Raw genomic sequence first — 23,471 nt, forward strand, 5'->3', positions numbered from 1 at the left:
TACTTAATTTCTCAGTGTCATCATTCAACGAAATAGTAATAGTCACTGACATCAACTTTTTTTCTTCTTCTATAATAATGTTTAAAATTCTAAATTGTAAAATAGTACTCTAGTAGTATACATATGTCATATACTTAATTTCTACTTGTACCATCTAATGAAAGGATAAAGTCATTTGCGTCAAATTATTTTATTAGTATTAAATAATTACTAAAATTCTGAATCATAAAAATGATTGCATGCATGTACATACTTAATTTCTCAGTGTCATCATTCAACGAAATAGTAATAGTCACTAACATCAACTCTTTTTCTTCTTCTATAATAATGTTTAAAATTCTAAATTGTAAAATAGTACTCCAGTAGTATACATATGTCATATACTCAATTTCTACTTGTACCATCTAATGAAAGGATAAAGTCAATTTGCGTCAAATTATTTTATTAGTATTAAATAATTACTAAAATTCTGAATCATAAAAATGATTGCATGCATGTACATACTTAATTTCTCAGTATCATCATTCAACGAAATAGTAATAGTCACTGACATCAACTTTTTTTCTTCTTCTATAATAATGTTTAAAATTCTAAATTGTAAAATAGTACTCCAGTAGTATACATACGTCATATACTTAATTTCTACTTGTACCATCTAATGAAAAGATAATAGTCATTTGTGTCAAATTATTTTATTAGTATTAAATAATTACTAAAATTCTGAATCATAAAAATGATTGCATGCATATACAAACTTAATTTCTTAGTGTCATCGTTCAACGAAATAGTAATAGTCACTCACATCAACTTTTTTTTTCTCTATAACAAGGTTTAAATTTCTAAATTGTAAAATAGTACTCCAGTAGTATACATATGTTATATAATTAATTTTTACTTGTACCATCTAATAAAAGGATAATAGTCATTTGCGTCAAATTATTTTATTAGTATTGCTTGAGAAACAAAGTTCGATAAAAGTAACACTTATATAGTTTTACTCTATTCGATCGTCTCATTAGAACATGCCTACATTTCGAGACATAAATATTAAGAAGTGAAAAGTTTATAATAAAATAAGAAAGCGAGTTACAAAATAATTATACTATGTTTATTTTGTATAAACGTTTCTAGAAGTTGATGCATATTAATCACAGATTCACAATTACATAGTAATGAAACTAAAGGCTGATATAATCTAATCTTGTGAGGTTTGCGTAATTTGATTTCGTTAATGAAGTACTATGATTAGAGTATAGAGTATAAAAAGTAAAAAGTAAAACAATTACTTTTACTTTTGGGCTTCTTAACATTTAACATTTTTTATTACTTTAAGATTACTTTTTGATTACGTATATGTAAATTACATAGTGTACGTATATGTGTACACTATACTTTTTGCTTAATCTAACCTTAAATGTTAATTGTAAAAAGTAAAAAGATTAACGAAATCAAATTAAAAGAAGCCCCAAAATTAAAAGATTACTTTTTACTATGATTAGAGTATAGATTTGCTTAAATCATGTCATCCATATAAATGCACACAACTTTCCTAAGCAAGTAATTCTTAAATATAAAAAAATGTTTTTATATGCACAAGGGTAGTATGGTATATGTACAAAGCATTTATTTAAATAAAAATATGAAACAATATAAAATGACTACTTTACCCTCATTATGTCTTAGACATTATGTCTCCAAAACATTTTCCTTATTTTTTTTACACGGATAATGTGGCGGATTAAACTAATTACACAATCTGTGTGGCATATGTCAAGGACAAACTTTGCATTTCTCGCAGATAGTGTGTTTTGTGGTAACAATTCACTTTGTTACACTCTTCACTTAATTAATTAAAGCCGAATAAGTGTCACATTTGCATAACTTTGGGTACATCTGCTTATCTCTTAAAAAACTTGCACGAATTGTTTATGACAATTGATTTTAGAATAGACAAGTACATCATCAATAAACATTATTACAATGATAAATGTAAGGTTAAAAAACTTGATTCATCAAATTCATAAAAGTAGTTGGGTAATTCAGGCACTATTTTGAATTCATAATGGTCATTAGAGTCCTAAAAGTTGTTTTAAGAACATCAACATCCTTCACCTTCAACTAATAGATGGTAACAACCTGATCGAGTAACAACCTTCGAAAGTAGGCTTGCTCAGTTGCTCCCTTCAATTGATGAAATGAACCATCAATTTTCGGCAATTTGTATTTATTTTTTATAATCATTTTGTTCAATTGGCGGTAATTGATACACAATCTAAATGTTCTATATATCTTTTTCATAAACAATAATGGTGCTCCCCAAGGTGATATGCTAGACCATTTATAAAGGGAATATTTGATGAAGACACACTCAAACGCCAATAACCATCCTAGGATATTGTATAATTCATTGCTTTTTTAGATAATTACGAAAACTTATTCTTTAGAGTGTCCACTATGGGACGCCCGCGGCTATAGCCGCGGGTTGGGGCGGCAGGCGTGTCCACCATAGTGACGGAGTTGTCCGCCCCGGAGGTGGACGCGGCGAGGGGGGAGGGAGGCGGCGGACGCGGGATAGCCGCGTGCGGGGCGAGGACGCGGCGGGTGGGGCTGTAGCCGCGGCTATAGGCGCGGCTACTATAGCGGCGGCCATTAGCCGCGGCGGTTGCATCCGTGAAGTTATTTGCAGAAGAAGATTCAAATAAAATGTTTTTTCGTCCATTTTTCTCTTTCCGAATGTTAGGTGATTTTGTGTGCAAAACTTCTGTTTGTTTCGTGAATTTTCTTCCTACAACTGTCATTAAATGGGCATTTATTTTATTTTATTTTCTTGGGGAAGTGTGGGCATTTATTTGTATTTAAATTTAAATTTAAATTTTATTTTTATTTTTAATTCGTATAATCGACTTCGTCTACGTACTTATAGCCCGATAAATTTGTTCGTAATTATAAAATGAAAGTTGATTATAAAATTTGAGGGCTATTGGAGGTGTCCACTATAGTGGCGAAAATAGAATTTTGGGGCTGTGGACAAAAAACTGGGGCTATGGACAAAAAACTGGGGCGGGGCTATTCGGCGTGTCCACCTTATAGTGGACACCCTTAGAGAGAGTTCATTGAAAAGGATGGCGGGAAAGCCTCATTTTAATTTCTGTATAAGTTGACCCAAAACGCTCAATTTCCCGCCCACTCATCCCAAACCCTTGTGCCGATTCCCTCGAAACCATTTTTGCTCTCTACCTTTCATTTCATGTGTATGTGTGTGTGTATTTATTGTCTGATTCTGAACCTTCCCCGATTTGACAACTGATGGAGGCTCACCCGCTCAGCACTGACGCCGCCGCGTGGCAGTCTCTCGGCCTTTTGCTCGCCCGGGGCCGCCCCACCCATCCATCAGAGCTGGCTTTCCGTTCTACTCCAGATTTCATACGCTTCCTCTGCTCAATTCCTAACTCTCCTATCACTCTAGCGGATGATGACCTAGTCACTTTCTCGCAAATCGGAGTTGCCGCTCTCGTCGATTTCTTGTCCAATTCAGATTTGATTTCGAGGTACTTGGATTTGCCACAAGTTGTTCCGCGTTTGTTGGCAAATGTTAAGTCAAATGCCCTAATGAGGACGTATTGTAGAAAAAGGAAGAGGATCGTAGGGGAGAATGAGGAATTTGTGACCATGAAAAAGAAGAGGTTTTACCTGGATTTAGATGGTAAACATTATCTCTCTCTTTCAGCGTTCTTTGTGGTTGAAATGAGCTGCATTGTTTTTATTTTGTTTTTCAATTTGTCTTCATCTAAAAGGGCGTGTGATCTACTATATATGACAGATAAAAGAGCTCAAACCAGATGGCAATTACAATTACCCATAAATTTCAGGATGTCATCACTCAAGTAAGTTCGACCCGATAATTCTGAATTAATAGGAATTTGTTTATTTGGTCTGGCACTTTTGGTAATGCTTAAGTTGGGTAAAGGTTACATGTGCAACGTGGTAATAGGTTATAGATAGAATGAATCAAATGATTCATACTTTCAGTAGTCAATCATATTTGAGGATAGCAATGGAATTATTTGTTTTTTGAGGGAACTTTGGGGTTTGTAAATAATTTATTGCTCAAGGCTGTTTTATGGATTGCCCTTTTATGGGTTGCCCATTACTTAAAAGTTCCATTTGAAGCTTCTTTTTCATCGTCCTCTCAAATTTTATGTGCTTCACTTGAAATTCAGCACTACAGATTGCATCTCATAATTGGCTTGATCTATCATTGGTATTTGCCTGCTGGAACCTTTCATTGATATTCAATGACATTTTACTGCATCACTTCTCAGGGTACTGAGACATTATCAAGCCTCCCATCACTCTCAGCTTCTGACTGCTGGAAACTTAAAAGAGACATGTTTATACCTGTAGCACATAGAGACTTTGAATTTAAAGCAGCTGAAATTCCGAACATGCTGAGGCTTAGCTGTTTACATAGAACGAGTTCTAAGCCTTATTTTCTAGATCTATATAGTGTTCCACATAGACACCAAATAATGACAGAAGAATTATTAAATTCTGTCCCTTCTCCAAACAAGCTACCACATTCATTGAGTAGTAATTTTGAAGAAGGGAGTGGAATTGGTATAGTAGATCCTGCATCATCTAAGTTAGAAATAGATGAGCAGATGACAGTAACACAAAGAAGAGCCGATGCTGTTAATCAAGGTTGTGATTCGTTGACTGAAAGTGGTGCTGAGAAAAAAAAGGAAGTATTTGTACATGATTCTGGTAGTTGCATAGGGCATATGGAGCATCAGCCATTAGATAAAACCCATAACCCTGAAAAGGCAGTGCCTAAATCCAATAATAAGGATCACATTTCCAGCAGACCAGGAACGGCAGGTCATCTACAAAGCCAGAGAGACACTCCGAATCATTCCATCAAGCATTCCTCTGCCCTCAATCCTGATAGGAAAAAACCTATCTCCCCCACTACAGAGAATCACAAGCGCCTTACTGATAAAGGCCAAGAGCAATGTAAAAGAGATAAAACACAGTTTCTACACAGCAAACGAAAAAGATAGACTTTGACCAGATTCTAAATGCTAAAGAAAAGAGGGATGCATCAGTTGAGAATAGGGAAAAGCCTTCCTCCATATCCAATGTAAGCCTTATGGTCTGACCAGTGTGGATGTATATTTGCTCCCTTATATGTATGCTTCAGAAGAATTAAGATATATGCATGCTTTGCAGGATTCTGAGCAAGTATCTTTTCCGGAATTTGAGTCATTTATTGTGGAACAAGAGGAGGGTTCAGGTATCATTTGACTATTACCCACCCACCCACATTTTTCATGTGTTATAGATCGAAATCTTTCTCTTATTTTTCGCAGGAGGTTATGGTACAGTTTACCGGGCAAGAAGGAAAGCCGATGGAGTAATAGTTGCCATCAAATGTAGGAACTTACCATCTCGTTGTAGCCTTCTCTATTATTTTCTATATCTAGTCATTTACTTTTTCTGTTAAAATCGTACATCTTGCGTCTTATTGTGTGTAGTTTCTAATGTTGCTGAGCCTACTTACTGCTCTTATTTGGCTATTAAAGAATTTTTTCAAGTGCAGTCATGCAAAACTAAATATTCTAGATAATGGTAAAATTTTGCTTGACTGCTAGATAGTGCAAAAGCTTAAACACTTGTTAGTGATTCTTTCCCAGCAAAGCTTTGCCTTTCTTGTTGATATGAATTCAGTGATTAATATGAGCCCCATTTGTAAGGCATAATCTTTTATGCGCCTCTACTCTAGTATAGTAAGATGAAGTAGAAAAATACTAAGATGGTAAGAAGTTATTATTAGTGTATTGCTCTTGTGGTGTTGAAATATGTATTAAAGCAGCTTTGCTTTAAATGAGTGGTCTTGAACAATGAATATTTCAACTTTCACAGCTGGATACATGTTTGGCTACTAACTTTTGTTTACTATGGTTTTCCAGGCCCTCATGTCAACGCCAATAAACATTATGTGAATAACGAGATAAAAATGCTAGAGAGATTGGGGTACACATTATTTGTAATATATTTAATTCTTAGCATATCCAGGGTCTTCTGAAATTTATTTTGGCAGTGGCAGTGATTTGTGTATTATACTTAATGACAGGGGGAAAAACTTTGTGATAAAGTATGAAGGTTCATTTAAGAGTACGAGTGCTGATTGTCTTGTTTTACAACATGTTCGGCATGATAGACCTGAGGTATTCGTCACCGCTTTAATCCTTCTTCTGTAATAGACCTTGTTCTCTTGTAACATTATCTCAACCTGCAGATCTTAAAAAGAGAAATGAATGTTGCCGACCTACAGTGGTATGGTTATTGTCTGTTCAAAGCCCTTGCTGGTCTACATAGGCAGGTCAGCGAATATGTGAAGATGCATGTATCATTATGTGCAATTGGATTCTTCTTGGAAGGACAAAAATGAAAATAAATTTTGGCCGTTCTTGTGCTTACAGGGAATTGTTCACAGAGATGTTAAACCTGGAAATTTTCTTTACTCCTGCAAGGACAACAAGGGTTACCTGATTGATTTCAATCTTGCATTGGTGAGTCATTGCCTCCTGAAGTTTTATTGTCCTCTTCTCTCTCTATCCAACTTCTGTGTCATGTGTTCAACCAATTTGAAGCACTTAACCTGATTTATCACCTTTAATAATTTTTTATTATATGATCAACAGGATATGCGCACAAAGTATGGGACAGTCGGTGCGTTTTATTCTTATGCAATCAACTTGGTTTATACTTTTATTAACATGTCAAGTGTAGAGGACCTGATGAAAGATAATATTTTTTCAGTAATTTGCTGAAGGTTCAAATTCATTAATCTAGTTTTTAATTGAAAGACATTTGAATTTTCCATACCTCATATAAGACCAAACTGCATTTTTCCTATCTTGTTCAGATAATTCCAAATTTGGTCAAAATTTGGATGATCCTGCCAGTTTTGGGCTGACAAATTCTTTGTCTCCTGTGATAGATACGACATGCATGAACACAGTAACAAAAATGTTGGAAAAGTCTGTAGATCCCTTTTACCTCCCGGGAACCTGAAAAGGAAGGTTGACAAAGCAAAGGTTATCACTGAAGCTAGCAGCAGGAATCTCATTAAAAGTCAGGGTGCTGATGGTTCTGGGATAACTTCTGCCAAGGATGCAACAAGCACTAGAACTGTGTCTGCAGAAAGGTTGAGAGAACCATTACCATGCCATTTTACTAATAGGAAGCAGCTGTTAAGCCTTGCTCGGGAAGCCGTGCAGGGTGGAAATCATGGATCTGTCGATGCTCCCAAATCAAAGAGAAAAAGAGTTGCTGCACCTGCCGGGGATGTAGGTAGAAAACTTTTGTATGTCACTCCAATGCCACTGCATGCTAATGGAAATGCCATTTGTGGGGCTGGATTACTTAAAACCAAAGGTTCTCTGCCCCTTTATTTACTAATACATGTATTGTTGGTTGGCTTCATTAGTTGAAATATCAGAGCTTTTGAACTGATGGCCTCAATTGATAGTTATTCAATACTATTATTTATAGGAGATGGGAAGCCGACCAGAGAGGGTCCTTGTGCTGGAACTAAAGGCTTTAAGGCTCCAGAAGTAAGTTGCTTGAATTTTTTTCTCTATTATTTCTCTCTTTACTTTCCCAATTGGGTGGTAAAATGAAGCTTACTTTTGTTACTTCAAAACACTTCCCTGTGTCTTTATTTTGCTTATGCATCCACTGTCTTTGTCTGGGGAAATGTTTAAAGGTTCTATCTTTTAAAACATACCAAACTGTTAACTCAGCACTCAAGGCTCACACACTCTTTGGTATTCTCTCTGTAACTCACACAGAACACACACCAAGCACACACAGAGAACACACACTAATCTTGATGAAGAGAGAGTAGTTTCTTGGAGAAAAGGAATTCTCTTTATTGATTGATTACTAACTCTAGATACAAGCAAATGAGCTATATATGCAGCTCATAGAATCTGGTAACCGCTCCTAACAGAATTGGAGCCAAGAATCAAGACTAGAGCAATGACAGCTCATTTCCTAACAAACTAAACTAACTCTAACGGCTAGTTTTTAACTGCATCTTCCTTTCCTCTTTAGCCTTTAATTCTTCATGTTTTAAGAGCTGAATGTGGACTCACTTCTTACAATTCTTAGGGTTAGTTTAAGCTACCCCTACTTCTTTAATAAGCTAAGACCAGTGTTTAGAGAGTTGGATGCTAGTAAGAAATAGTTAAGTGGAAAAGTAAAAGCAGGTCTGAGTTAAGAAGTTCTTTAGCTGATTTAAGTTCAGTTGAGGTCTTTAAACTTAAAATTCTGTAATTTAAAGCTTATGCTGTATTAGTAAGTTTTCATTCTTATATTTTGAAGTTCAGACAAAGCCTTCACTGAGTCATGCATTCCTTTAATAACAGGCTTACAGCCAACAGTTACAATCTCATATTTCTTCAGTTTTCTCCATCCTCTCTCTTATGCCCACTGCTGTTGCCAACTTCTTAATCAACCCAGAATCAGATCCATTTCTTTCATTTCCTTTAATTCAGGAGCTATCTTTTTACAAGAATTTAAATCAATTAGTATGGTAGTAGCTCATTTAAGTTTAAAGCACAGTCTCATATGAACTGATGTTACTCTTTCTTGCCGGAGAGTTGAATTGGGTTAGTTCAGCTGAATTGTTATGCTGTTAAGCTCTAGAATACGTGAATAAACCTTCAACAGGAACTAACTAAAGTCGCAGATCTTTTATCTTTGCACATATTTCCCTTTGAACTCTTATCATATGAAGATAAAAGGTGCTTTTAAAACATGGTTGTTTTATGATTTTATTGCATCACTACATGGCCAAATCTGTGAATTCACATATTAAGAAGCGACTTTAAAATATCATGGTGGCTAATAAGCCAATGATTTCTCTTCAATCACATGAGGTCCAGAGTATTTCTTGATTTTGCAACAAGAAAATATATGCAGGTGCATTTAGTGATCATAAATCAGAGAAGTTTGTCTTTAGAGCAAGATAACACCACTGAAAGCTAAATGACTATCATGCTTTCTAGGTATTATTCAGATCTCTACATCAAGGCCCTAAGTCTGATATTTGGTCTGCTGGAGTGACCTTACTGTACCTGTTGATTGGCAGAACACCTTTCACTGGCGATGCCGAGCAGTAAGAACTACGGGACACTAGCAACCTAATCTTAATTTCATTTGACTATCATTCTAACAGTTGCATGAACAGGAACATAAAAGAGATAGCAAAGTTAAGGGGCAGCGAAGCTCTCTGGGAAGTCGCAAAGCTGCACAACCATGAATCATTATTTCCAACGGTACAAATATACAAATGACTTGTAACACTCTGTAACAGGACCTGCTCAAGACTTATATGACTCTTTCTGTAACAGGACCTGCTCGATGTAAAATACACAGCACCGACGAGTCTTCAGGATTGGTGTGCACAAAATGTACGACGACAGGATTTCTTTGATGCCATACCAAGTTCACTATTTGATCTCGTAGATAAGTGTTTAATGGTGAATCCACGACAGAGGATCACCGCAGATGAAGCTCTTGCACATGACTTCTTTGCTCCATGCCATCAGGCAATCAGAAAGCTGAGGCAGCGAAGGCAAGCACAGGCCTAAGCTGTGGTGGATCAATAGGTATTAATGCAACTTTAACAGATAAATTATAATCTAGTTACAATACAAAGTAGGTTATTACTTGACATTTATTCCTAAAAGGAGTATTTTTCTTTTTTCTTTGTTTTTGTCCCTTGTAACAAAGGCAGTTCCTTAAATGTTTATTCCATTGGAATTTGTATATACACTCAGAATTATTCATTATTTTGACCAAATTTATGAATGCGTCTGTAACCGTTGACTGAATGATGTAGCTGGTTTTGATTGGTAATTGTGCGTGGCATAACAATTGGTTCGAGCGCAATCTAGAAGGCGTGAGCATTTAATAAATACAACTAGAAAGTTTAAATACAACTAGAAAGTTCTAGGGTGAATTTGGAATGGCTATGGGGCCAAGTGAAATAACTCTTCTTCATAATTAATTAAATGTTACATAAACTTTCTGTGGAAAATAATCACATAGTATTATTAACTGTTTCATAAATTTTCTGTGGGAAATACTAAATACACTAATCACATTACTTTTATTTCTCCCTTGAATTTTTTAAAATCTAATTCTCACTTTTATTTATGATAATTCAGCATCATTAGCCCCCCTACAAATTTAAAAACTTCATATAAAGAATAGAATTGGTTCCATCATTTTTTCTTCTTGATTTAAAAAATAGTACTATAAAGAAAGACTTCCAAAATTAAAATGAAATGAAGAAAAAGACTTGCGACCTACGAAACTGCATCTTCCAGGAGGTTACCTTCCCGCGATGTATATATACACGTAAACTTACAATTCCTCTCATCAAATCAGAAAGCCACTACTCTGTCAGGACAAAGATAAAGCTAAATCAATGGATTCATTTTCTTCTTTCTTCGATTCCCAATTTTCCTCACGTCATCGATGGAATTACAACTCGCTCAAGAATTTCCGCCAGATTTCCCCCCTTGTTCAAACGCATCTTAAACAGGTATTGCTTTTCTAACCGATTCTTTGTTTTACAATTGGTTCATTTTTAATCTGTTATGCTGTGAGCTTTTTATGATCATAGTGTTTCGGTATATGTACATGCTTTGATTAGGCAAAGACCTAATTGAGTGTATTTCAAATTCCTTATCCCTTTTCCGGAAATTAGGCTCATGATTTTGACGGTGATTAGGATTGTTTAGAATCGCTTTTGTTTATCGACCTAGGTTAGTTGCAGTTAATTCCTTTTCTCCTTTCTCATAGATTCAATGGTTGAAGATAACGTCGAATTTCGTCATTGTTGATTGCATTCTTATACCTTATTTGACTGTTTACGGTTGTGCTATTTCATATGTGGATGAAGTAGATGCAAGAATTTCATTTCCTCCGCTGATTAGTAGTTTTTTGTTGCCAAGAAAATATGGTGTTTTCGAGGTTTCCTTTATCATGCGAGTTCTTTTGCAGTTTGTGCTGATGGGAAAATTACTACTCATTGGGAAATAAGTATCTGTTGACATGTTACCTTAGCTAGCTTTAAAGTTTGTTGAACACCTATATTTATTTGTATGTTGAAAAGAGAAGGGGTTTTGGCTTACGGATTTGCTTGATTTCAGGTGTATCTCTCTCTATGTTGCGCATTGCTGGCATCAGCAGTTGGAGTTTATCTCCACGTTCTTTGGAACGTGGGTGGTATTCTCACTTCTCTTGGATGCATGGGCTGCATCTTTTGGCTGCTATCTACCCCTTTTCACCATGAGGTCTTCCTTTTACAATCACTTCTTTTTTTCATGGAGTTCTTTATTCAGTTGTTTATTGCTCAAAATTTTTTCGTTTAGGTTTTTGGTTCTGATCCTTGCTTTCGTTGATGACAGCAAAAGAAAGTCTCACTTCTCATGGCAGCAGCGCTCCTTGAAGGAGCCTCAATTGGTCCTTTGGTAGAACTGGCTATTAAATTTGACCCAAGGTATGTATTTTCTAAGTGTGCATTTTAGTTTGGAGATATAGTTATGCCTGTTATGTTATTGGATACCACACATTTTATGCTATTTTCAGTCACTGCTTACTTCTGTCCTTGTTTATGCTTTACAACATGCTCCGTTACTGCATCAGTACTGCAGAACTGTACTGTGTTTGTGTAACTGTATTATGGATTGTTATGGCTATTGAAATGTGAATGTTGACACCTGCAACTTCATCATGTCTGACTGGATCAAGTCTTCTTCTTCTCCTCAGTCTGCTCCAGATATGCCACATTTTATGTTTGACATTTCACCCTAACCTTTCTTCTAATACAATGGTTTGTTGTGAGTTCACTTGTCTTTGCATATAGTTTTAATCAAATGGATGATGCGTATATGCTCCCTATGCTTTCAAATTTTTAATAGGGGTCCCAATGCATTCATTTAATTAAGATGAAGTTCCTTTTGTAAAATTCGAGTCCCTCACTGAGTATGTGTATTAAGTTCTTTTGGTACCATAGAAGCATGACTTAATTTAAAATAAATAAGTTAATTTTTCTAAAGTATTGCACCAAAATTTAGGAAAAAGCGGAGTGATTTTGAAACAATATAGAGTATAGGTATAGTTATTAAGGTTACGAATAAATTACAAAGATGAATTCTAAAAAACTCGGGAAAGTATACTTTTACAGTTTTAAATTGCTTAATGTTGACAAGGCAGAGCTGCCTTTCCTTTGAGTTGGTACATGGTTTTCCATAATGTAATCAAAATTTTCATTTGCAGCATCTTGGTTAGTGCTTTCGTTGGTTGTTCTCTGGCCTTTGGTTGTTTTTTCCGGAGCTGCGATGCTTGCTAGGCGCAGAGAGTACTTGTACCTTGGTGGTCTGCTTTCTTCTGGTCTCTCAATCCTACTTTGGTTGCACTTTGCATCCTCAATTTTCGGTGGTTCCATGGCTCTATTCAAATTTGAGGTATTGAATTGTGTTGTGTATTTGGAGTCGACTACTGAAGTTCATGCTTGTGATCCATTGTGAGTCATGATTCCCTTTACGCTCCTTTTGTGTTGCAGTTGTATTTTGGACTGTTGGTGTTTGTGGGGTACATCGTGGTTGATACCCAGGAGATAATTGAGAAAGCACACATGGGAGACCTGGACTACGTGAATCATTCTCTCACCTTGTTCACTGATTTTGTTGCTGTGTTTATGAGAGTTCTTATCATTATGGTAAGTGTTATTTATGATATTAGTTTGATTTAATCTTGCTTATTGTGAAACTTGGATGATTTGTTGCAGTTGAAGAATGCATCTGAGAAGGAAGAAAAGAAGAAGAGGAGAAACTGAGTTATCCTAGCTTGAAGTTATAGGAGAGAAGCTGAACTGGGTTGTGTCTTGAAAAATAATACTACTGTCTATAAAACATGGTGTTTGCTTTAATTTTTTTCGTTTGGTAATGTTAGGTTATGAAGCATGTTGCCACCTCATCTTTTTCAATACTTGTATATTCTCTTCATTCGAATCTAGTAAGCAAACGTTGGTCCAAATCAGTTGCTCTGAGGTTCACATCTTGTTTAGTTTATGGTTGACATTTTCTTTAACTATATGCTCGAGTTTTATATTACAAAATTACTTGTGAAATATTGAAATAAGACGACTTCATCGACATGGATAGCGTATGATGTGGCTGCCTATCTTTTTCAGTGCATTGTATGCTAAATTGGTAATGGTTACTTTCTGGTTCAAACAATACTAAGCTAAGCCATTCTCGTAGCTTAGCGCAGGAAGAAGTCGATGAAGAAGTTCCGATAATTATGTATCCAAATCTGATTAATTAACTTAAGAATTATGAAGCATGGAAAGGAAAGGTGGAAAGTCAAAAGTGGCAAAGGAGTAATGTGAGAATTCTGAAATTTAAATAGTCAAAATTGTATTATATGATTTTAAATTGTACTAATATGACAACAAGAGGGCAGATTGAAATATATCAATCCTCATAATATCTGCTCCCATTGAAACTTGCAGCAGCCGGCAAAGGAGTATGCTATTTTTATTTATTGACAAATACATATAAATGGTAAAGATAACAGTACAATAGATTAGATTCAAATTCGTGACCTTTGATCTGAACATTAACCCTCTACCTTTTTATCAACACATGTACATAAAGAGTACTTCTTGATCAACACATGTACACAAGGAATATGCGTGTTAGTTTATGAAAGTAGTGTTTTAATTTATATTTTAAATCCAAAGTTAGAGTGAATTTTAAATTGTGAATGGAGAGAATTGAGAATTACTTATTCTTTATTTCATCCAAATTTATGAATGTGCTACAAAGATACTCATAATCTAGTAGAATTATTTTGTACTCCTATTTTAGTGAAAATGACTTGAATAGAGAAGATAATTATAGAGAAGTCTTAGAAATGAACTATGAAAAAAATAAGGTTGAGGCTGCATTTATTTGAGAATGTATTTCAGGATTAAGTACTGTAAATCCAATTCAAACTACTCTTTATTTGTAGTTAGGGTTTTGGAATTGTTTAATCGCAGTGGCGCCTCCAATCTTCACTCTCTCAATTTCAATTTCTCCACCTCCGGCGGCCCCAATCGCCGCGCGCCTCCTCTCCCCGGCTCGCCTCCAGCACCACACATCGCCGCCGCGCATTTGAAGGTTGGTCAGCCTCCTGTGGCGGATCCAGTGCTTCGAAACGGAGGGGGCGGAATTTATTAGTAATATATAAAAATTAAATATAATATTTTAATAATAAAATAATACTTTCCCTTCACATTAAAAATAAAAACCTTTTCTAAAATGCAAACAACCTCTTTCTACATTTTCATCTATATTACTCTACTCTTTATTCATTAACTCAAAAAAAATACTACATAAAATCCCAAAATTCAAATATTTCATATTTATTGGATGGAGGGAGTATATTAATATTCAAGTATCACTCCACGAAATTAATTTCAACAAATACCCATATCTTAAAAATATTTAAAATTCTTTTATTATAAATAATTGAAGAATAAATTTTTCTTGATGTCACAAAATTATACTATGAATATCAAAGGCCAAATTATATATAAAAAATGAATAAAAAATATATAGTAAAGATATTTATAAAAGATATGAGTAAGTAATATGGGTAGTACAATTGGATTGAAGGTATAATTTGAGGTATTACTATTCATTTTTAAATAAAATCTATAGTATAATTGAGTATAATTTTCTAAAATATAGTATATGCAATTGTCTAATTAGAAAAATGTGCATTCCATATTCTATATTAACTTAATATATATAAGAAACATTTGGGCCCTTTTATAGATTTCAATAAAACCCAACAAAAGATCTATTTATTAAACCTTATCTTTCCCCAAATAAGCCCAATATGGTCGTCTTCTTCCCAAGCTTCCTTCCCCAATTCACTGAACGAACCCCAATCTCCATTTCCGCCGGCGTCGTCTATTCAAATCACCTTCTCATCTTGGAAGGTTCTCAACCGCCACTCGCTTCATCACAGGTTTTCTTCTTCCTCAATTTTTTTGCGGAGGGGGCGGTTATGCCTTTTAACGGTCTAACCCTTAGGAAAATTCGACGCTGGATCCGCCACTGTCAGCCTCCATTTTATGTGTTTTACTGTTTTTTTTGGTCAGTCATCGCACCGCACATCGCCTCCCCGCTTTCGTTTTTGTTCAATTTTTTTCAGTAAGGCTAAATATATTGTTCAAGTTATTATTTTAGAATTTAGACAGTTAGTTCTATAAGTTATTTATGGAGCTTTTTAAGTGCAATTTCTGTTTAATAACTTGGTATAAAGAGATGGGAGAGAATGGTGCTGCAGCTCAGTTTTTTGGCACTCTTGGCAATTTTTTGTTCATTAATAACTTGTAATTTTAACAAATAGTAGTAATGCATTTCGTCTTTGTCAAACATTGAAGTAGTAATGTGTTGTAGAAGAGGAGCAACAGCAGCTTGAATGCAAGGCTTGGTTAATACAAATGCACTATTATCACATATCAATCTCTCGCCTTCAATCTCACAGATAGTTTACATAATTAAAGGAAATCGAAAAGTTTATTAGTATTAACTTTTGATTAGGCCATTAGCAATGAAGCGCCCTAAGGAGCGCCACGTCATCAGTTTTATCCTCCTACCCCCCACCTGCAATGGGGCGCCCTAAGGCGCGCCAGCGCCCTAAGACGCGCCCTATGAATTTTCATTTCATTTCATTTCATTTATAGAAAATTTAAATAACACACAAAACTGGGAAAAAACTTCATTTCATTTATAGAAATTAATACATTACAATACGAATTAAAAAAATACGCAATACTAATGGCGTCATCGTCGTTGTTCATTTTGGTATTTGAGAGAGGTAGAAATGTGAGAGTTGAGCGAAATGAGAGAGGTGAGATGTTCGTGCGAACAAGTGAATGAGAAACGAGGTTTAAATAGCCATAAAAAACGCGTGCCATCGTCCGCGACCATCGTCCGCCGATCCCGCAATGGGTCGCCCGATGGCGCGGACGATGGCCTCGTCCGCGCCCGAGGACGATGGACGCCATAGGGCGTGCCATCGGACGCCCCATTGCGGGTGCCCTTACAATACAAGAATTTTGTTAATGACCCATCGAAAAGTTTATTTCAACTTATTTGTAACTTTAGACATATTGGCATTTCATGTCATTAACAGTCACAACATATGTATGATAATACGTATGCTTATTATACACTCCGGTTGAACCGTGAACTGATAGCTTTGCTGGTTTGTTTGCCGGTCCGGTTTTTAAAACACTGTTAATTGCTGATTCTGATTTATTGTTATTTTTTTGTTCATGACACCTGTTTACGTTTCAGTGTAGGAATACAAGTAGGTTTTCTCATTAATCAATCATGGACATAGATGAGGAGAATACTGTCCCTACCTCAGCTGCAGATTCCACCTCCCCTGCTGGGGACGAACCCATGGATTCTGCTATTCATGCAATGTCACTTCAAGCGGTTCAGCCTGTAATTGCACCCACTGCTCCAACCACTGTTATACCTCCTATTGCCCCAATACCTACTGTACCTCACTCGGTTCCAAGACCATTGGCTCCAATACCTATCCGCCCTCCAGTTCATAGGCCTCCTGTACCAAAGGGAGAGTCAAGAACTAGTGATTCGGATTCTGATGAGGAAGGGTCAGGTGTGAATCAGACTGCTGCTGGTCAGGAATACGAGATCTCAGAAGAAAGCAAACTGGCCAGGGAGAGACAGGAGAAAGCAGTACAGGAACTTCTGATGAAGCGTCGCACTGCTGCCTTGGCAGTGCCCACTAATGATAATGCTGTCCGAGCTCGGCTTCGTCGACTTGGTGAACCTATAACTCTCTTTGGAGAGAGGGAGATGGAGAGGCGTGATCGTCTACGGGCACTTATGGCAAAACTCGATTCTGAAGGCCAGTTGGAAAAGCTGATGAAAGCTCATGAGGACGAAGAAGCTGGAAGCACTGCGGCACCTTCTGGACCTGAAGAAGATATTCAGTATCCCTTTTTCACTGAAGGTACTCAATCACTATTAGAAGCTCGGCGAGAGATTACAAAGTATTCTATTGTGAAGTCAGCACTGCGCCTCCATCGTGCAAGGATAAAAAGGGATGACCCTGATGAAGATTTGGATGCTGAGGTAGATTGGTCTTTGAAGCAGGCGGCAAATCTAGAACTAAAAAGCAGTGAGATGGGTGATGTTCGACCTCTTTCAGGATGCTCAATTTCACATGACGGGCAGATGCTTGCCACCTGGTAAATTTCTACTTTCACTCAGCCAATTCCTGTTGAGTTGCTTTAACATGTTTTCTTTATTAAATCATGCTTCATGACTTTGCCCACAGCTACGCAAGTTCTCCTGGTTGTTAGCAGTTGCTAAAGTGATCATTTATTGTGTTATGTCTTTTTATTATATTTTATATCATGCACACTTTTTTTACTGAATAGTAAAGCTAAACAAAAAAACGGCATATATGGTTTTTGTTTATTCTTCTCCACTTACCATGAAGTTGCTGCAGCCTGCAGTGTATTATCCTTTTCTGACCATCTTGAAAATATCCTTTTTATAGACTTTCAGTTTAGTTTTATGTAGCTGAAAATGCATTGATAGTTTAACTTTGTCGAATTATGTACTCTATTTGCATCTTGTGGTTGCATGCTGTGATTTATCTTCTCCCAACTTGGTCTCTTATGACAAGATCACTGATTTGTTCCTTCCCCGTTATCTTTCATAGTTCTCTAAGTGGAGTTGCAAAGGTCTGGAGCATGCCAGAAGTAAATAAGGTTTCAGCTCTAAAAGGGCATACCGAACGAGCTACTGATGTTGCATTCTCTCCAATCAACTACCAATTGGCTACTGCCTCTGCTGACAGGACTGCTAGACTATGGAATCTGGACGGGACTGCCCTGAGAACATTTGAGGGCCATTTAGATCGCCTTGCTAGGATATCCTTCCATCCATCAGGAAAGTATTTGGGTACTGCTAGCTTTGACAAGACTTGGAGATTATGGGATGTAGAGACCGGTGAAGAGTTGCTTCTCCAAGAAGGTCATAGTAGGAGTGTTTATGGATTATCTTTCCACCATGATGGCTCCTTAGTAGCTTCTTGTGGACTGGATTCTCTTGCTCGTGTGTGGGACCTGAGATCTGGACGAAGTATTCTTGCTTTGGAAGGCCATGTCAAACCTGTAAGACTTGCTATGTTTTGACATTACTTTCCTTTTCCCTTTACGTGTCTAGCCTAATTGTGTGTAGAACTTTTTAAATGTTTCTCTTTTCAGGTTCTTGGTGCCAGTTTTTCTCCCAATGGGTATCATCTGGCTACTGGCGGTGAAGACAACACTTGCAGAATCTGGGATTTGAGGAAGAGAAAATCTTTGTATATAATACCTGCTCACTCCAACCTGCTTTCTCAAGTCAAATTTGAACCCCAGGAGGGATACTTTTTAGTTACAGCTTCATATGATACGACTGCTAAGGTTCGCTCATAGATGCCTCATATTATTTGATTACTTTTTACTTATCCCATCCTTATCTCGGATCTTTCTTGTTAGGTTTGGTCGTCGAGAGATTTCCGGCCTGTTAAGACATTATCTGGCCATGAATCAAAGATTACGTCGCTGGATGTTGTTGCAGGTCAGTTTTATTCCGGAGGACTGTTGTTTGTAATTAGTTTTATCTGGTTCTCAAACAGTTAAATATAAGGCATTTACTGAGTTGTGGTTATGCCTTGGCAGATGGACAATACATTACAACCGTCTCACACGATCGAACAATTAAGCTATGGTCGACTAAAGACTCTGAGAGAGAGAGGAAGGAAATGGAAGTTGACTGACCCCTACTTTCTGGTGTGTGGTGAATGCAGTCAGTCAGGATTAAAATGTCACGTGTTAAATTTTGTACACACTTTTCCTTATCTCTGGCAATATGATGTTGCATTTGCTTGTATGCTACTGCCATTTAATCAACTTGAATTTTGAGCTTTTGAAAACATAAAAAATTGCACAAAGCTAACTCAACAAAGTGGTATTAAAGGCTGCCTATCTTTTTGAGTGTTTTCTATTTAATTTGCACAGAGAAATAGCCTTCTTATTCAAAGACGACGCACATATAAATATATATTCACACACACAGATTGCAGAGTAGATGTAAACACCAAGTAGTAGTTACAATATCAATATATATTGTGTATTATATAGAGAGAGGTTGCAGTAGGATCAGTTGAGTTGAATGGCAGCGTCGTATGTGAGGCCAGCCTTCCAATCGGCAGCGATCACACTCGAAAGCTGCACCCACTTGGCCTCTGCATTCGCAGTGGCCACAATCTGGAGTCGTAAGCTTATCGCGGCTCCCAACGGTGGGCTCTGCGTGTCCCAGACTGCTCCATATACCCTTCGCATTTCCCTCCATTCCTTGCAGTCGTCCTGCCATATTTGGAGCGCAGTGATATCGGTGGTTCCCGATTGGTAGATAGGTACAACGGCTAAGTAGTGAGGGTAGCTGCTGCGCTCGTGAACTTTGATCACCAGGTTGGAGGAGTAACGGCACGGGACCCGCCGGTACTCCACGTCCACCACGCCGTATGCGAATAGCTCTGCGGCCATGTTCGGCTTCGCCAGGTTAGCATAGGCGCGTGTGCTCAATATGAAGTCCGTGTAGTGCCCCTCGCCGTAATCCGTCGCCACCACCTCCGTTCCTTCGTCGGTGCAATGTGCTGCAATTTTGCATCTAACCTGGAAGCAAGCGTAAGCTAAGCGTCTTATCAACTGAGATACGCTTTGTCATAAACTAAATATTTTTATTCAGCGGCGGATGGAGGTGGGGTCGAGTGGGGTCGGCCGACCCCACCGCCATCCCTGGTGAACTGCCGGAATACTCCTCCCAACGGCCCCCGACCCCACGGCGTTCGGAACTCTGCCCCATGATTCATCTTCAAGCTGCGCGCAGCTTTTACACCTTCATTGTTATTTCCTCTACTGCTAAATCTTTTATGCGTGGATTTAGGTTTGGGCCTTTTCATTTATTTTAATTAAAACGTGCAGGGAATACTTTCTTCATAAATAATTTATCTCTATTATAATGGTTAATACTTTCTTTACAAATTACAACTAAGATTGCTCGTAATCTAAATTAATTTTAATTCAAATTAAGGGTTTGAGGCGTAGAGCATAGGCTGTGCAAAAAAAGATTCGGTGCATTATATTATAGGAGTATAGTTTATTGAACATCTTGTAGTCATGTTTTATTAATTAATTTATTTTATTATCGTAGTAACCGATAAATTTTAACCTAATTTTAATAGATATTCCTTCCGTCCGATAAAAATATGAATATTTAGAATGAAATGGAAATTAATGTACAATTGTTAAAATAAGAGATAAATGGAAAGAAAAAGTAATTATAGTATTGTTAGTGGAGAATGTGGCTCATCTACTAGAAAAGGAAGTTACGAAATACTATAAAAGGAGATAATTTTATGTGACATTCCAAAATGAAAATGTATTTATTTTTATGGGACGGATGGAGTAATATCTATCTTTTACTTTTAGTTATTGATTTTAGTTACCTTCTATTTTAGATTAATAGATACTCCATTCGTCCCACAGTAAAAGTCATATTTTGTCATTTCGGTCTGTCATACAATAAGAGTCACATTTCACTTTTGTCATAAATGGTAAATAGGTCTCACATTCCACTAACTCACTTCACTCACATTTTATTATAAAAAATCAATATAAAAAAGCGGGCCTCATGTTCCACTCACTTTTCCTACCCACTATTCTTTACATTTCTTAATACTCATGTCTACATCAAATGTGACTCGTATTATGGGACGGATAGAGTATTCATTTTTTTAAAAATCTCGAGTTTCCATCAACTCTTCTAATGCTAATGGCGAACAAAAACAACAGCAACTAGAAGATATTTTCGCAACTAATTTTGACAGTTTCATAATATCGTAGAAGTACATATAAAATAGAGATATTTCATTTATAATGTATCTTTATAAGTATATATATTAGTATATTTTATTATTTCTTTCGACCCCACGGCATTTTATTCCTGGATCCGCCATTGTTTTTATTTGAGAGAGAGAAATACCTGATAGCAGGCACCACAGCCAGTGCCATTCCTGTAAAGCCTTGAGACTCCACTGACCTGCCCATTGTATACTGTTCTCCCATATTCTCCATATCCACATGCTCCACCTTCAAATTTTTTTTCATTTCAGCATATAATTTAAATAATATTTAAACTTCTATAATAAAAGTTGACGAACAGTAGATAGATACTCGGATTTCCGTAGCATTCAGGGCTTCCGTAGTAGGTTGCTCTAGTGCAAATAAAAGGATCATCAGCCAAACAGAGACAGAGGGAGGCAGCAGCTACTACCAAAACAGCTGAAAACATAAAGTAGTAATGGTGTGATGAACCCATTGCATGCATCTAATGCCTATCAAATTTTGAAGCAAAATTAACTCTTTTTTGTTTGATAAATTATTAATGTGGGTGGATAAAATCCTTGGAGAGGATCCTATATTTATAGCTCAAATCAAGGTAGGGAGGACTGAGGAGAAGACACTTGGAAATTCAATTTGCAGCAATTGTTTATCCAAGTAGTGGAAGTGAACCAAAGTGTGGCCCCTTGATTGGAGAACAGTTCATAAACATAAACACCTTTTTGTAATGAGGTATTTAGTGCATTCACTAATCATGCTTGTATATGTATTATATATCTAAGGAGAATTGATATTTGATGTAAAAGTAATGCTTCTAGGCCACTTTGTGTCCCTATGTAGGGATAGTTTATTCCCCAATTGTTCTTCTAAATACTCCCCATGTCCATGAAATATTGCCCAAGTTTGACTTGACTCAGGTTTTAAGAAATATGAAGAAAAATGAGTTGAAAAAGTTAGTGAAATGAGAGTCTCATATTTATATATTAGTTTTATAATAGAATGTGAATGTAAAGAGTTGGTGGAAAGTGAGGTCCATTTACCAAAAATAGTAAAAAGCTAAGTTGACAACTTTTCATGGACGAGCTAAAATAGAAAAACTGGACAACATTTTACGGACGGATAGAGTACTTGTTAAACAAGGATCCAATAAAATAGAGGATAAAAGTACCAGAAACCATTAATATGAACTTAGTGAAATACTAGTTCCATCATTAATTTGTATATCCAGCCTGTGGCAGCAAAGTTTAATTATTTTATGTGATTTTCCTATAAAAGATATGGGTCAGTCCATAAAAGAGTGCTTATGAATCTAAACAAAGAATGGTAGCTTATGGCTTTTTTATAATGGGATTGGTGAAAATCATTAAAGTGGATGAAGTTTGGAAGTCATAGGGGATTGCCAAATCAGAGTTGAATTGCTCAGTCGGCTTTAACTATTGTAGATATATATGGTGGAAATAGTTAAGTGGATGAAGTTGCCAAATCATTCTTTAATTGTACTTGCTAGGAAGAATATAGGAGAAAGTGCAAAACTGTGGGCAGTCCATCTCAATCCTAATCAGATTTCCCAATTGTAAGCATAATGTAAGTAAGATGATTAGTGAATCAGCCTACAAAACTTGGGATCCGTTTACCTAAAGATGCTAATTACTAGTGGAACACAACCCTCTCACTCTCACATATACCTACGCCAACTTGATCCACCAAGAAATAATAGCAATATTGATTTTTGGTTATTTTATGTAGTCGCTATAAATAGAACAACCTTAACATACTAAACTAGTATACTCCCCAACTATACCCACCATGATATAATTAACTTTTCAGCAGTTTTTATATAGTAGTACTTCTATAGAAAAAATAATTATTTTGCGGAGGAAATATAAAGAACAAAATATCTAAAGAAAGATGTCCCCCTTTTGTAAAAAACCCAGGACCTTTGGAAAAGTTGTACCTTCTGTTGCTTGACATATTATGTGATGAAACGATGAGTCAGTTTGTCGGATTCTTAAATACGAAGTACTATATTTTATAGTTTAATTAGTAAGGTGATTTTTTATTTTTTTTGGGGGGGGGGGGTGTTAGTATTTTGTATCTCCAGTTTTCACAAACTTCTCCTTTCAAAAACCCAATTTTAAGAATATTTTGATACTATGTCTCGTTTGTCGAGAACATTTTTGGAGAATCCAATCAATCTAGAGACTAACTAATATTCCGGCAAACTGACTTATTGTTTTGTTATACAAAGGGAACATAAATCAAACTTTCCATGGCAAAATTACTAGTTAGAATTTCCCAATCAAATTTAATTTGTCCGAAACTGCAAATTTTGGTAAAAATTAGTCCGAACAATAAGTTGGTAGGAGTACTATTTATTTTGAAACTACTCCCTCCTTCC

General features: G+C 36.4%; 3 protein-coding genes and 1 pseudogene across 3 annotated transcripts; 3 read left to right on the forward strand and 1 right to left on the reverse strand.

The window, feature by feature from the left end:
* The first annotated feature begins 3,205 nt into the window (after window positions 1–3,205).
* LOC121791027 lies at window positions 3,206–9,685 on the forward strand. Its single transcript, XM_042189089.1, has 16 exons — window positions 3,206–3,756; window positions 3,870–3,884; window positions 4,323–4,878; window positions 5,028–5,140; window positions 5,230–5,293; window positions 5,370–5,432; window positions 5,970–6,033; window positions 6,134–6,227; window positions 6,299–6,382; window positions 6,483–6,572; window positions 6,705–6,821; window positions 6,969–7,440; window positions 7,558–7,619; window positions 9,078–9,187; window positions 9,260–9,347; window positions 9,423–9,685. Exons 1-16 carry the CDS (start codon window positions 3,307–3,309, stop codon window positions 9,660–9,662), a joined length of 2,682 nt encoding a protein of 893 aa, XP_042045023.1. The 5' UTR covers window positions 3,206–3,306; the 3' UTR covers window positions 9,663–9,685.
* A 695-nt stretch (window positions 9,686–10,380) lies between these two features.
* LOC121791032 lies at window positions 10,381–13,119 on the forward strand (annotated as a pseudogene).
* Window positions 13,120–14,965: 1,846 nt separating this feature from the next.
* LOC121791030 (U4/U6 small nuclear ribonucleoprotein PRP4-like protein) lies at window positions 14,966–19,066 on the forward strand. Its single transcript, XM_042189090.1, has 6 exons — window positions 14,966–15,105; window positions 16,443–17,368; window positions 17,848–18,301; window positions 18,395–18,592; window positions 18,668–18,749; window positions 18,851–19,066. The coding sequence occupies exons 2-6, from the start codon at window positions 16,479–16,481 to the stop codon at window positions 18,946–18,948; spliced, it is 1,722 nt and encodes a 573-aa protein (XP_042045024.1). The 5' UTR covers window positions 14,966–15,105; window positions 16,443–16,478; the 3' UTR covers window positions 18,949–19,066.
* Window positions 19,067–19,113: 47 nt separating this feature from the next.
* Window positions 19,114–21,677, reverse strand: LOC121791031 (expansin-like B1). The gene is made up of 3 exons (XM_042189091.1): window positions 21,407–21,677; window positions 21,216–21,322; window positions 19,114–19,846 (listed from the first exon to the last, which is right to left on the reverse strand). The coding sequence occupies exons 1-3, from the start codon at window positions 21,558–21,560 to the stop codon at window positions 19,331–19,333; spliced, it is 777 nt and encodes a 258-aa protein (XP_042045025.1). The 5' UTR covers window positions 21,561–21,677; the 3' UTR covers window positions 19,114–19,330.
* Between the last annotated feature and the right edge of the window lie 1,794 nt (window positions 21,678–23,471).

This window comes from Salvia splendens, unplaced genomic scaffold (assembly GCF_004379255.2).
Source record: "Salvia splendens isolate huo1 unplaced genomic scaffold, SspV2 ctg705, whole genome shotgun sequence".
Taxonomy (NCBI): domain Eukaryota; kingdom Viridiplantae; phylum Streptophyta; class Magnoliopsida; order Lamiales; family Lamiaceae; genus Salvia; species Salvia splendens.

What these genes read in the sequence shown, in the direction of transcription:
- LOC121791027 (XM_042189089.1), top strand. Translation starts at nt 3,307, where the DNA reads ATGGAGGCTCACCCGCTCAGCACTGACGCCGCCGCGTGGCAGTCTCTC. An exon ending in CAGCAGACCAGGAACGGCAG is followed by an intron (nt 4,879 to 5,027) that starts GTCATCTACAAA and finishes AAAAGAGATAAA; the next exon opens with ACACAGTTTCTACACAGCAA. An exon ending in TTCGGCATGATAGACCTGAG is followed by an intron (nt 6,228 to 6,298) that starts GTATTCGTCACC and finishes CTCAACCTGCAG; the next exon opens with ATCTTAAAAAGAGAAATGAA.
- LOC121791031 (XM_042189091.1), bottom strand. Translation starts at nt 21,560, where the DNA reads ATGCATGCAATGGGTTCATCACACCATTACTACTTTATGTTTTCAGCT. An exon ending in TGAATGCTACGGAAATCCGA is followed by an intron (nt 21,323 to 21,406) that starts GTATCTATCTAC and finishes AAAAATTTGAAG; the next exon opens with GTGGAGCATGTGGATATGGA. An exon ending in GCTGTGGTGCCTGCTATCAG is followed by an intron (nt 19,847 to 21,215) that starts GTATTTCTCTCT and finishes GCTTGCTTCCAG; the next exon opens with GTTAGATGCAAAATTGCAGC.
- LOC121791030 (XM_042189090.1), top strand. Translation starts at nt 16,479, where the DNA reads ATGGACATAGATGAGGAGAATACTGTCCCTACCTCAGCTGCAGATTCC. An exon ending in TGGAAGGCCATGTCAAACCT is followed by an intron (nt 18,302 to 18,394) that starts GTAAGACTTGCT and finishes TTCTCTTTTCAG; the next exon opens with GTTCTTGGTGCCAGTTTTTC. An exon ending in CATATGATACGACTGCTAAG is followed by an intron (nt 18,593 to 18,667) that starts GTTCGCTCATAG and finishes CTTTCTTGTTAG; the next exon opens with GTTTGGTCGTCGAGAGATTT.